This window comes from Mandrillus leucophaeus, unplaced genomic scaffold (assembly GCF_000951045.1).
Source record: "Mandrillus leucophaeus isolate KB7577 unplaced genomic scaffold, Mleu.le_1.0 Scaffold159, whole genome shotgun sequence".
NCBI classification, from domain to species: Eukaryota; Metazoa; Chordata; class Mammalia; order Primates; family Cercopithecidae; genus Mandrillus; species Mandrillus leucophaeus.
The window spans coordinates 876,129-890,974 of NW_012101576.1; the positions used below are offsets into that span (position 1 = coordinate 876,129).

General features: G+C 39.3%; 1 protein-coding gene across 4 annotated transcripts in view; it reads left to right on the top strand.

Moving 5' to 3' along the window:
• INTS7 (integrator complex subunit 7) overlaps positions 1 to 14,846 on the top strand; it is a 112,661-nt gene that overhangs the window by 79,027 nt on the left and 18,788 nt on the right. For all 4 annotated transcript variants that reach the window (XM_011975781.1, XM_011975783.1, XM_011975782.1 and 1 more), the window contains 3 exons: positions 2,461 to 2,655; positions 3,186 to 3,289; positions 4,674 to 4,742. In XM_011975781.1, the coding sequence (XP_011831171.1) occupies positions 2,461 to 2,655; positions 3,186 to 3,289; positions 4,674 to 4,742 (368 nt within the window). The remainder of the gene's footprint in view (positions 1 to 2,460; positions 2,656 to 3,185; positions 3,290 to 4,673; positions 4,743 to 14,846) is intronic.

Below are 14,846 nucleotides of genomic sequence, written 5' to 3' on the forward strand. Positions count from 1 at the left end.
TATATACCCAAAGGGTTATAAATCATGCTGCTATAAAGACACATGCACACGTATGTTTATTGTGGCACTATTCACAATAGCAAAGACTTGGAACGAACCCAAATGTCCATCAGTGCTAAACTGGATTAAGAAAGTGTGGCACATATACACTATGGAATACTATGAAGCCATAAAAAAGGATGAGTTCATGCCCTTTGTAGGGACATAAATGAAGCTGGAAACCATCATTCTGAGCAAAGTATCACAAGGACAGAAAACCAAACACCCCATGTTCTCACTCATAGAGGGGAATTGAACAATGAGATCACTTGGACACAGGTTGGGGAACATCATACACCAGGGCCTGTCGTGGGGTGGGAGGAGTGCGAAGGGATAGCATTAGGAGATGTACCTAATGTAAATGACGAGTTAATGGGTGCAGTACACCAACATGGCACATGTATACATATGTAACAAACCTGCACATTGTGCACATGTACCCTAAAACTTAAAGTATAATTTAAAAATATATATACGGAGAGTGGTTTACTAATTTGTAGAGTAAAATCTGAATGCTACCAAATAATAAAACAGATCATTTGACACTTAATAGTAGAGACGGCTATGCTAAGGTCAGTATGAGATAAAATTGGCCAGATAATGTTGTAACTGACTTCTAGAACCCCAAAATCATGTCTGGCTCTTTTGCTGAAAGACTAATGTGAGATAGTATCTAAGAAACAGCATCAGTGTGTTTTAAGTGGGTCATATCATAGAGGAAGATTTTCACTATGCCTCCGTTTATTGTTAAATTAGCACATTTTTAATATGTGCCTTTTGTTAAAACTCCATAGTGCTAGGATCTCCACTAGGACAGCTGCCAAATAGTTAAAGGTTTTCTTAGTTCTCTGTCCACCCTGGCTTGCCTTACCATTTACCTTTTCTACCTAGCTAATGCTACCCAAGACTTACCCCTGACAACCCTCCATCTTCATTGAAACTTATTTATGCTTACCTCTTCTTCCTTGGTGTCCTCTCTGTGCTTTCTGAAGTCTCTACTCAGAAATTATTTTTAAAATTAATCTGGGCTACAGGAGTTTGAGGCCAGCCTGAGCAACATAGTGAGACCCTGTCTCTACAAAAAAATTAACTGGGCACAGCCAGGCGCAGTGGCTCTCGCCTGTAATCCCAGCACTTTGATAGGCTGCGGCGAGCGGATCACGAGGTCAGGAGATCAAGACCATCTTGGCTAACATGGTGAAACCCTGTCTCTACTAAAAATACAAAAAATTAGCCGGGCGTGGTGGCACGCACCTGTAGTCCCAGCTACTCAGGAGGCTGAGGCAGGAGAATTGCTTGAACCCGGAAAACGGAGGTTGCAGTTAGCTGAGATTGTGCCATTACACTCCAGCTTGGGCAACAAGAGCGAAACTCCGTCTCAAAAAAAAAAAAAAAATTAGCCGGGCATGGTGGTGCACACCCTTAGTCCCAGCTACTTGGGAAACTCAGGTGGGAGGATCATTTGAGCCCAGGAAGTTGAGGCTGCAGTGAGAATGATTGTGCCACTGCACTCCCAGAGGCCTGGGTGATAGAATGATTCCCTGTCTCAAAAAATAAAAAAATAAAAAATAAAGAAAAAGAAAAATTTGGGCTACTGTGGAAGCAGGTAACTTTGAGGCAATGTTCATTTTTTAAAAACAGTGACTGTCTAGAAACGTATTTCTCCTGCCCTTATCTTTCTTTTTCTTTCTTGCCCCCAACTTTTCAAGGTTCCAGTGATGAGAATTTCAGATTAGGAAGGTAGCAAGGTAATAGGGGATTTGGGGGATGGTAATGTCCTTGAAGCATCCCTTATGTGATTTTCTTTCTTTCTTTTCTTTCTTTCTTTTCTTTTCTTTCTTTCGACAGAGTCTTGCTCTGTCGCCCAGGCTGGAATGCAGTGGCGCTATCTGGGCTCACTGCAAACTCCGAACTCAGCCTCCTGGGTTCACGCCATTGTCCTGCCTCAGCCTCCCAAGTAACTGGGACTACAGGTGCCCGCCACAATGCCCGGCTAATTTTTTTGTATTTTTAATAGAGACAGGGTTTCACCGTGTTAGCCAGGATGGTCTCGATCTCCTGACCTCAAGATCCACCTGCCTCAGCCTCCCAAAGTGCTAGGATTACCGGTGTGGGCCACCACTCCCAGCCATGATTATCTTCTTGATGATGTTCTTGACAACCCACATATTATGGGGTCTTCGTGAATGTAGGCAGTAAGGAACCTTTGAATAGTGATTGTACATACAGTTTTTCAGAGCTGGTGTTTAGTAACAATGTTTTTCATTCTAATATTACATTATTCTTTTTATCATTTAGGTCTTTATCCATCAGTGTTTTTAGAGAACTACTGCCCTTGACCACAAACTGATAAATACTTGGTACTGCCCCCCATCTCACTGTTATGTTTACTTTGTCTTAAATATCTCTTTTTTTTTCCAGGCAGCTAGTACACCACTGAATCCTTTAAGTTTTCAATGTGAATTTGTAAAACTCAGGATTGACCTTCTACAAGCCTTCTCTCAACTTATCTGTACTTGTAATAGCCTGAAGACAAGCCCTCCACCTGCAATTGCCACAACAATTGCCATGACCTTAGGAAATGACCTTCAGAGGTGTGGTCGCATCTCCAATCAGGCATGTCTTAACTTTCAGTGCATTTTTTATTTACACTTTAGAGGTTTTTGAAGTTATAAGATGAAAAGTTGTGAAATTTAAAATCAGTGGTTTGACTCAGACATTATCATAAATGTTTATTAACTCAACTGTCTAGCTGAAAATAGGCTGATGTGTTATTAGAATGATAAAGTGATTGATGGTATCTCAATGGGTGCTACATATTTATATAAAGAGAAAGGACATAGATTTTTTTTTAAAAAACTTGAGAATGTTTATAACTAAATTATTTTAGTGGAACTTGAAGAAGCTAAAATACAAATGTTTTTGTTTCTATATGTCATATATAATAATCTTGTGAACATGTATAATTTCATTTGCCATTTTTGTTTTTATTTAACAAAATTTATGAAAATGAATGGAATGACAGTGAAAAGACTGCAGTATTTTTTTGAGTTATTGTTTGAAGATGCTTTTTTATGTTTTGATTTTTGTGTTGTTTATACGATAATGAAAGCATGTTTATTTGTCATAATTGATTTTTTTTATAGATGAAACAGTCCATGGAAGAATTTCGAAGCCTTGCTTCTCGATATGGGGATCTTTACCAGGCATCTTTTGATGCTGACTCAGCAACTTTAAGGAATGTTGAACTGTATCCCAAGCTTGCCCTAGTATTTCTTCTTCTTTTTGGAAGTATTCTTTTAAATATAGACTACCTCAGATAATGCTTATCTACAAAATACATGTTAGATAACCCTACAAATTTATTATATAGTTTCCCCTTTAAAATATATAAGCAGAATAATCTTACTTTTTAACTTTACCCAGGTGATTTTAACAAAAAATGGTGATTCAAAGGTGTCTTTTTTTTTTTTATATCCAGAAAGAGCATCCAAAGCAACATCCAAAGCCAGTGTTGCTTACCTGTGCTCACTTGAGCTACAACAGACAGCACAACACATTTTCCCACCAAAGAACTTGTGTTTCACCTCACCTTTCTTTGTGGCTAACAGTCCTAGTTTTTATCACCTTTATTAATGATCTTTTCAGTAGCATTAGTTGTCACTTTTGTTTTGTTTTTGTTTTTGTTTTTGTTTTTGTTTTTTTTGAGATGGAGTCTCACTGTGTTGCCCAGGCTGGAGTGCAGTGGCATGATCTTGGCTCACTGCAACCTCTGCCTTTCTCCTGCCTCAGCCTCCCAAGTAGCTGGGATTACAGGCACGTGCCACCACAACCTGGCTAATTTTTATATTTTTAGTAGAGACAGGGTTTCACCATGTTGGCCAGGCTCGTCTCAAACTCCTAGGCTCAAGTGATCCACCTAAAAGTGCTGGCATTATAGGCGTGAGGCACCGTGCCCAGCCTAGTCGTCACTTTTAAACCCTTCCTAAGTTACCTCCATATTTTCTTATTAGCAACTTCACTTTTGAAAGGAAGGAATAGAAATTCTTTTTTTAAGTTGTAGTACTTACCAATCAGTAGTTCTTGGCATTTAGTTTACTGATTGAAACCCAGTGAATGCTGTGGGCCCTCTGTCCTGCAAAATGCATATATGCAGAGACACCCAAAATGTGCATATAAGTTTGGAGGGGGGTTGCTACACCTCTTGAGCCCTAGATTAGGAGCCTCTGGGATAAAGGCTCCTTAGACCACTGTGTGTTGTTTTTGTTTTTATTTTTTTAACTTGTATCAGTGAAACGTTTATTTGCTTGTCTCAGACTCTTATGAAAAACCCCTATATCTAAGACAGATAAAAACAGAGTTGCTGTAATTGAATCACGGGGTCTATCACTTGATTTCCCCTTCCCACAGTAGTAGCCTCCGAAGTACCTTTCTTGGAACAGAGTCTGAGGATCGCTATTATAGACAATGTATATCCCTTAAAAAGAAAAGGTAGAGCCCTAGACCATTCGAGTTGATAACATTATGATTACTTTCACTAGGCAATCAAATCTTGACCCGTTTAGTATTCAGGTAATATAAACCTATAGTGGGTTTCTTCTCTATTTTCATATGTAACCTTAACATCAATCCAGACAGCAGCAGAGCTGTTTACTGATATCTCATGCAATAGAAGCCCTGATTTTGGATCCAGAATCAGCAAGGTAATTCTAATATTAATAGTTGAAGTTACAGAACGCTTTCTATACATTGTCTTACCTAATCATCAGAATCATCAGAAGAGTATTTGGGAACAAGTATTATGGAAGTAAAAACAAAGAGGAAGAGTTCTTCCAGCATTTTCTCCGAGTTACATAACTAGTGACAAAACATGGATTTTCTGACTCTGTTATCTATTTGCCTCCTGCCTCCTGTTTTCAATAAGTTAACATGGAAAGATAACTGGGAAGAAATTCTTTGAATATGAACAGTTTCTTCTCGTATATTATAATTAAACTATGAAAAATTGAGTTAATGATACAATTAAACTTGAACTTGAGATTTTTTTTCCTTTGGCTTCTTAAACCAAAATATCCCTGATTTTGCTCTTTTAAATTTTCCCCTTCCCCCAGTAACTAATTAATTATTCAAAATAGTTGTTTTCATTAAAGAATGATTCCTTTTTCTTCCCATTATAGTATTCTCTTTTTGAATATGCATTTTCTTTCTTTTTTAACTTTTAAGTTCAGTGTTACATGTGCAGGTTTGTTATATAGGGAAACTCGTGTCACCAGGGTTTGTTGTACAAATCATTTCATTGCCCAGATTTTAAGCTTAGTACCCAATAGTTATTTTTCCTGGTCCTCTTTTTCTTCCCACCTTCCACCCTCACATAGGCCCCAGTGTGTGGTGTTCCCCTCTATGTTTTCATATGTTCTCATCATTTATCTCCCACTTCTAAATGAGAACGTGTGGTATTTGGTTTTCTGTTCCTGTGTTAGTTTGCTGAGGATAATAGCTTCCAGCTCCATCTATCTTCCTGCCAAGGACATGATCGTCTTTTTTTTTATGGCTGCATTGTATTTAGTGATGCGTATGTACCACGTTTTATTTATCAGGTCTGCCATTGATGGGCATTTAGGTTAATTCCATGTGTTTGCTATTGTGAATAGTGCTGCAGTGAACATACGTGTGCATGTGTCATTATGATAGAATTATTTCTATTCCTTTGGGTGTGTACACAGTATGGAATTGCTTGGCCGAATGGTAGTTCTGGTTTTAGCTTTTTGAGGAATCACCATGGTGCTTTCCACAATGGTTGAACTAATTTACACTCCCACCAACAGTGTATAAGGGTTCCCTTTTCTCTGCAACCTCACCAGCATCTGTTATTTTTTAATGATTTAATAATAGCCATTCTGACTGGCGTGAGATGGTATCTCATTGTGGTTTTGATTTGCATTTCTCTAATGATCAGTGATGTTGAGGTTTTTTTCATATGCTTGTTGGCCATGTGTATGTCTTCTTTTGAAAAGTGTTCATGTCCTTTGCCCACTTTTTAGTGGGCTTGTTTTTTTCTTGTAAATAATTTAAGTTCCTTATAGATGCTTGATATTAGACCTTTGTCAGATGCATAGTTAGCAAAAATTTTCGCCCATTCTGTAGGTTGTTTAATCTGTGGATAGTTTCTTTTGTTGTGCAGAAGCTCTTTAGTTTTATTAGATCCCATTTGTCAATTTTTGCTTTTGTTGCAATTGCTTTTGGCATCTTTGCATTGAAATCTTTACCCATGCCTAGTCCTGAAGGTTGTGTTCCAGGGTTCTATCATTTTAGGTTTTACATTTATGTCTTTAATCCATCTTGAGTTGATTTTTGTCTATGGTGTAAGGAAGGGGTCCAGTTTCCATCTTTTGCATATGACATCCAGTTATTCTAGCACCATTTATTGAAAAGGAAGTCCTTGCCCTATTGCTTGTTTTTGTCAGCTTTGTCAAAAATAAGATGGTTGTAGGTTTGCGTGGCCTTGTTTCTGGGCTCTCTATTCTATTCCATTGGTCTGTGTGTCTGTTTGTATACCAGTACCATGCTGTTTGGGTTACTGTAGCCCTGTAGTATAGTTTGAAGTTGGGTAGCCTGATGCCTCCAGCTTTACTCTTTTTGCTTAGGATTGCCTTGGCTGTTTGGGCTCTTTTTGGTTCCATATGAATTTTAAAATAGTTTCTTGTTCTGTGAAGAATGTCATTGGCAGTTTGATAGGAATAGCATTGAATCTATACATTGCTTTGGACAGTATGGCCATTTTAACAATATTGATTTCTTCTATTCATGAACATGGAATGTTTTTCCATTTGTTTGTCTTGTCTCTGATTTTGTTGAGCAGTGTTTTGCCTTCACCTCCCCAGTTAGCTGTATTCCTGGGTATTTTATTCTTTTTATGACAGTTGTGAATGGGAATGCACTCCTGATTTGGCTTTCAGCTCGACTGTTATTGGTGTATAGGTATACTAGTGACTTTTTATGTTGATTTTGTATCCTGGATCTTTGCTGAAGTTGTTTATCAGCTTAAGGAGCTTGTGGGCCAAGACTATGGGCTTTCCTGTATATAGTATAATGTCTGCACACAGGGATAGTTGGACTTCCTCTCTTCTTATTTGGATGCTCATTATTTCTTTCTCTCGCCTGATTGCTCTGGCCAGGATTTCCAATACTGTGTTGAATAGGAGTGGTGAGAGAGGGCATCCTTGTCTTATGCCAGTTTTCAGGGGGAATGCTTTCAGCTTTTGCCCATTCGGTATGAGGTTGGCTGTGGTTTTGTCATGGGTGGCTTTTATTATTTTGAGGTATGTTTCTTCAGTTCCTAGTTTATTCAGAGTTTAATATAATGGGATGTGGAATTTTATCAAAAAGCCTTTTCTGCATTGATTGAGATGATCATGTGGTTTTTGTCTCTAGTTCCATTTATGTGATGAATCACATTTATTGATTTGGATGTGTTGAACCAACCTTGCATCCCAGAGATAAAGCCTATTTGATCGTGGTGGATAAACTTTTTGATTTGTTGCTGGGTTCAGTTTGCCAGTATTTTTTGAGGATTTTTGCATCAATGTTCATCAGGGATATTGGCCTGAGGTTTTTGTTGTTTTATCCCCACCAGGTTTTGGTATCAGGGTGATGCTGGCCTTGTAGATGAGTTAGGGAGGAGTCCCTCCTCCTTAATTTTTTTGGAAAAGCTTCAGTAGGAATGGTGCCAACTCTTCTATGTATACCTGGTAGAGTTTGGCTGTGAATCCATTTTGTCCTGGGCTTTTTTTTGGTTGGTAGGCTATTTATTACTGATTCAATTTCAGAGCTCATTTTTGATCTCGTTGGGGATTCAGTTTCTTCCTGGTTCAGTCTTGGGAGAGTGTATATGTTCAGGAATTTATCCATTCCTTCCAGATTTTCTAGTTTGTGTCCATAGAGGTGTTCATATTTCTGTGGTGTCAATGATAATATCTTCTTTGTTGTTTCTAATTGTGTTTACTTGGATCTTCTCTCTTCTTTATTAGTCTTGCTAACTGTCTATCAAATAGATATTAATGTTTTTTTCAAAACACCAACTCCTGGATTTGTTGATCTTTCGAATGGCTTTTTGTGTGTCAGTCTCCAGTTCAGCTCTGATTTTGGTTATTTCTTGTCTTCCTGGTTTGGGGTTGACTTGCTCTTCATTCTCCAGTTCTTTTAGTTGTGATGTTATTTTGTAAATTGAGGTCTTTCTAACTTTTTGATGTAGGTGTTTAGTGCTGTAAATTTCCCTCTTAATACTAGCTGTGTTCCAGAGATTCTGGTATGTTGTTTCTTTGTTTTCATTAGTTTCAAAGAACTTCTTGATTTTTGCCTTAATTTCATTACTTGCCAAAAAGTCATTCAGGAGCAGGTTATTTAATTTCCGTGTAATCATATGGCTTTGAGCGATTTTCTTGGTATTGATTGCTAATTTTATTGTGCTGTGGTCCAAGAAAGTGGTTATTATTTTAGTTCTTTTGCATTTGCTGAAGATTGTATTGTGTCTAATTGTGTGGTTGATTTTAGAGTATATGCCATGAGGTGATGAGAAGAATGTATATTCTGTTGTTTTTGGATAGAGAATTCTGTAGATGTCTATCAGGTCCATTTGATCCAGTGCTGAGATTAGGTCCTGAGTATTTTTGTTAATTTTCTGCCTCAATGATCTAATACTGTCATAAAGTGTTGAATTCTCCCATCATTATTGTGTGGGAGTCTAAGTCTCTTTGAAGGTCTCTAAGCACTTGCTTTATGAATCTGGGTGCTCCTGTGTTGGGTACATATATATTTAGGATAGTTAGGTCTTGTTGAATTGAACCTTTTATCATTATGTAATACCCTTGTCTTTTTTTTTTTTTTTTTTTTTAATCTTTGTTGGTTTAAAGTCTGTTTTGTCTGATTTAGGATTGCAACTGCTGTTTTTTTCTATTTTTCATTTGCTTGGTAGATTTTTCTCTATCCCTTTATTTTGAGCCCATGGATGTAATTGCATGTGAGATGAGTCTCTTGGCATACCATTGAGTCTTGGTTCTTTATCCGCCTTGCCAATCTGTGCCTTGTAATTGGGACATTTAGCCAATTTACATTAAAGGTTAGTATTGATGTATGGATTTGATCCTGTCATGATAGCAGCTGGTTATCATGCAGGCTTGTTTATATGGTTGCTTTACAGTGAGTGTCTCACTGGTCTGTGTACTTAAGTATGTTTTTGTAGTGACTGGTCTTTCCTTTCTATATTTAGTGCTTCCTTCAAGAGCTCTTATAAGGCAGGTCTGGTGATGACAAATTCCCTCAGCATTTGCTTGTCTGAAAAAGATTGTATTTTTCCATCACTTATGAAGCTTAGTTTGGCCAGATATGAATTTCTTGGTTGGAATTTCTTTTCTTTAAGAATGTTGAGGCCAGGTGAGGTGGCTCCTACCTGTAATCCTAGCACTTTGGGAGGCCAAGATAGGAGGATCACTTGAGGTCGAGAGTTTGAGACCAGCCTGGCCAACATAGTAAAACCCCATCTCTACTAAAAATACAAAATTAGCCAGGCGTGGTGGCACATGCCTGTAATCCCCGTTACTTGGGAGGCTGAGGCAGGAGAATCTCTTGAACCCGGGAGGCAGAGGTTGCAGTGAGCCAAGATTGTGCTGCTGCACTCCAGCCTGGGCAACAGAGCAAGACTCTCTCAAAAAAAAAATAGAATATTGGCCCACAATCTCTTCTGGCATGTAGGATTTCTGCTTAAAGGTCTGCTGTTAAGTCTGATGGACTTCCCTTTGTAGGTGGCCTGACCTTTCTAGCTGCCTTTTTTTTTTTTTTTCCATTTCAACCTTGGAGAATCATGATTATATGTCTCGAGGATGACCTTGTGAAGTATCTTACTGGGGTTTTCTGCAGTTCCTGAATTTGAATGTTGGCCTCTTTTTCTAGGTTGGGGAAATTTTCATGGATGATATCCCGAAATATGTCTTCCAAGTTGCTTCCATTCTCCCCTTATCTTTCAGGGACATCAGTGAGTTGTAGATTCAATTTCTTTACATAATCCCGTATTTCTCAGGGTTTTTGTTCATTCCTTTTCATTCTTTTTTCTCTATTATTTTTTTCTGTTTTCTGAGACAGAGTCTCACTGTTGCCCAGGCTGGAGTGCAGTGGCGCGATCTCGGCTCACTGCCACCTCTGCCTCCCAGGTTCAAGTGATTCTCCTGCCTCAGCCTTCCGAGTAGCTGGGATTACAGGCATGCGCCACCACACCTGGCTAATTTGTTTTTATTTTAGTTTTAGTAGAGATGGGATTTCAACATGGTGGCCAGGCTTGTCTCAAACTCCTGACTTCAAGTGATCCACCCATCTCAGCCTCCCAAAGTCTTTTTTTCTCTATTCTTGTCTTACTGTCTTATTCAGAAAGCCAGTCTTCAAGCTCTGTGATTCTTTCCACAGCTTGGTCTGCTTTGCAGTTAATTTTAAGAATTGCATTATGAAATTACTGCAGTGTGTTTTTCTACTCTATCAGGTTGGTTACATTCTTTTTCATGCTGGCTATTCTTGTCTGTCAGCTCCTGTATCATTTTATTGTGCTTCTTAGCTCCCTTGGATTGGGTTTCAGTGTATTCCTGCTTCTTGATGATCTTCATTCCTATCCATTTTCTGATTTCTGTTTCTGTAATTCCAGCCATTTCAGCCCAATTCAGAACCCTTGCTAGAGAGTTAGTGCAGTCATTTGGAAGAAAGAAGGCACTCTGGCTCTTCGAGTTGTCAGAGTTCTTGCACTGGTTCTTTCTCATCTTTGTGGGCTGATGGTCCTTCAGTCTTTGAAGTTGGTGTCCTTTGCATGTTTTTTTGTTGTTGTTGTTATGGTTTTTTTAATCCTATTTGATGACCTTGAGGGTTTGGTTGTGGTGTAAAGTGGATTTAGTCAACTGGCTTCATTTCTGGAAGATTTTGGGGAGCCAAGGCTCAGCTCATAACTCCGGGACTGCCTGTTCTGGGGGGCTGGTATGAGCCTCAACTTTGTTCTCTGGCTCCTTCACGCTAGGAATTGATTGCACTGGGTAGGGGCCAAGGTACTGCAGGGCCACTGGTTACTACAGTCCAATGGGTGGTGCCAGCCAAAGCGTTTCATTAGGATGATGGCAGTAGGATCCATCCTCAGTTGCACATGCCAGCAGCAGCAGCATAACAGGATGCACACTTGTCCACTGTGGCAGGATGCTAGCAGGTCTGGGATGCCAGCCTTTGTATGGGCCTTCACAGCAGCAGCAGAGGCAGCACGGCTGACCGGTGGGGTGCAGGGGAGCCTTGTTAGTGACTGTGCATGCCATGGCACTAGTGGTAGTATAAGCATAGGGGCGTGGCGCTGGTGGACACAGAACTGTGTGTGCCCTCTGTGCAGGTGGAGGTAGCCACTTAGGGCAGGGGAAGATCCACTGTTTTTCATGCCTAGTTTCACTCCCAGGGCAATGTTGGCACAGGAGCTCCAAATGCAACAGCAGTAATGCAAGGGTAATGGGGGCAGAATGCACTCACACCAGCAGCAGTGGCAGGGCAGGGTGAATGTGCACAGGTGGGACTGGGGAGGCAAGATCTGCCTATGCACACACGTTGGCAAAGCAGTGTTGGGGGGTAGCCATGGGCCCAGGGAAAGCTGCCAGTATGGGGAGGGAGCAGGTGAGCTGGCACGTGTCTACAAGCCGGGCTGCTGTGCTGGAACTCACTACCAGTTAGGCGCAGTCCCCCAGCACAGGAGCTATGATGCAGGCTCCCCAGGACACCCAAGGCTGCACTGCAAGCAGGAACAGCCAGGTTGGGGCCCCAGGAAAGGCCAGATGGACTGGCCCCATCTGATCTTCAAGACTGCCCTGTAGACTTGAGGTCTGACAGTTCCCTTAGTAGGGATAAAGTCTCCTATAAAGCAAGTCAGCAAGTTAAGCCTAGAGGGATGGGTGCCCCTGGCCATATTCCACCACAGATGCTCACACACCAGACACTCTGGACTCTGCATTGGCTAGAATACGGCCCCTAACACTTCTCTAAGCAGCCCTCTGTGCCAACTCAAGTGTCCATAGTGGTCGAGGAATCTCCTCCTGCCAGGATTCCAGAGGCCCGTTGCAGTAGCTGGTTGTTTTTTGCCAGTTCAAGTCACTGTTCCCCTGGTGCGATATCCCCATGCAGGGGTCCCTCCCAGCTTCCTCCCCTTCAGCCCAGCTTCTGTGTCTTTCCTCTGTCCACCCTTAGTTTCTTTCCTCTAAATATCTGTTAGGAGAGGATCAGTCGTCCTGGTCCCTTGGTGGCAGCTGTTCCACCAGGCTGCGTCTAGTCCGCCATCTTGCCCAGCTCTCGCATTTACACTATCTATAATTTCAATCTAGTAAGGCCTGAGATTCCAATATCAGTTCCCTCAAAGAGAATATAATCAACAAAGCAGTTTAAATTTCTCTACGCAAATTGGAACGGAGGAAGAAAAAAGGCTGAAAAAGTGAAGAGTCAAAGCTGGCCCGTGGAGTAATGTCATTTAGACTAATATGCATGTAACTGGAATCCTAGAAAGAGGGAAAGGGGGAACAGAAAAATATTTAAATGACTAAAAGTCTTTTATATTTAATTAAACATATAAACCCACAGAGCCAAGAAGCTTAATGAACCTCTAGCAGCGAAAACATAAAATTAGACCAAGGCACACGTAACAGTGAAATTGCTGGAAACCAATGATAAAGGGAAAATTTTTTTAAAGAGAAGGTATTATTTAAAAGGGAAGAAAATATTTAGAAGGGAAGAAAGATCAGAAGTCTACTGATTTCTCATCAGAAATATTGCAAGCCAAAAGACAATTGGAGCAACATCTTTAAAGTCCTGGAAAAAAAAATGTTAACCTATAATTCTATATTCAGGAAAAATACCGTTCAATAAATTAAGGTTAAATTAAGACATTTTCAGAAAAAAAATCTGATAAATGCCATCAGCAGGTCTGTACTACAAGAAATGTTAAAGGAAGTTCTTTAGGCTGAAGGAAAATTATTTCTGATATAAACTCAGACCTACAAAACTGAATAAGGAGGATTACAAATGGTAAATTTTTTTCAATTTTTAAAAAGATAATTGACCATTTATAGCAAAAATGATGTTTAGGAGTTTATAACATATAGAAGTAAAACATATGAAGTAAGACAACAGGGGGATATAGTAGTAAGACTCTTACATTTAGTAGTATATCTTTTGATAGTAACTTCTGATAAACTGAGGGTGAATATTTTAAACTCTAGAGCAGCCACCAAGAAATAAAACAAGCCAGTAGAGCCATAAAGTGTAATACTAAAATACTTAGTTAATCCAAAAGAGACCAGAGAAAGAGGAAAACAGGAACAGAAACAGATAGAAAAAGTAGAAAACAAATCAAAAGATGGTACCCTTAAATCCAGTCATACCAGTAAATATATATGGTCTTACTCTAAATAAAGATAGACTGGATTTAAAAAGCAAAATGCGGCCAGGTGCAGTGACTCATGCCTGTAATCCTAGCAATTTTGGAGGCCGAGGGGGTCAGATCACAAGGTCAGGAGTTCGAGACCAGCCTGGCCAGTATGGTGAAACCCTGTCTCTACTAAAAATACAAAAAAAATTAGCTGGGCATGGTGGCATGCGCCTGTAGTCCCAGCTACTCGGGAGGCTGAGGCAGGAGAATCACTTGAACCTGGGAGACGGAGGTTGCAGTGAGCCGAGATAGAGCCACTGCACTACAGCCTGGGTGACAGAGCAAGACTCTGTCTCAAAAAAAAAAAAAAAAAAAAAGCGAAATGCAACTATATGCTTACTATAAGAAATCCATTTTGAATGTAAAGACATAGGTTAACAGTAAATAAAAAGATGGAAAAGGATATAACATAACATGCAAACCCTCCTAAGAAAGCTGTAGTGGCCTTATGAATATTATACAAAGTATACTTTAAGATAGGGGCTGTTGCCAGTGAGAAAGAAGTACACTTCATGATTAAAGGATCAATTCTTCCAGAAGACATAATCCTCAGTATTATGGACCTATTAACAGGTCTTCCAAATATATAAAGAAAAAACTGACAGAATTGAAAGAGAAATACACAAATCTACAGTTGTAGTTGGAGATTTCACCACTTCCTTCTAGGTAATTTATAGAGCAACTTGAACTATACTATCAACCAACTTTACCTAATTGACATTTATACAGCATCTGCAGCAGCATACATCTTTTCAAGTGCATTTGGAACATTTACCAAGATAAACCATATGCTGGGCCTTAAAACAAGTCTCAATAAATACTAAAGCATTGAAATAAAATAATATGTTATCTGATATAATTAAATTAGAAAAGAAGATTTCTGAAAAATTTCCAAGTATTTAGAAATTAAACAACATTTCTAAATCCAGTAGGTCAAGAAATTACAAAGGAAATTAGAAAACATGTTAAGCTGAATGAAAATGAGAACATACCATGAAACTTGTGGGATGCAGCTAACCTGTGGGATAAGAAGAACTTATGGAGAAATTTATAGATTTGAATGCTTATATGTATAAAAGAAAGTTTAAGATCAATAATCGCAGTTTCTACTTTATGAAGTGAGGAAAAGAAAGCGAATTAAACCCAGAATAATTAGAAAGATGCAAATAAGAAGGACTTGTCTCTTATACACATCTAGATGTGTATAAGAGACAGATTATATATAATAAATATTACATTTAGTAGTATATCTTTTGATAGTAACTTCTGATAAACTGAGGGTGAATATTTTAAACTCTAGAGCAGCCACCAAGAAATAAAACAAGCC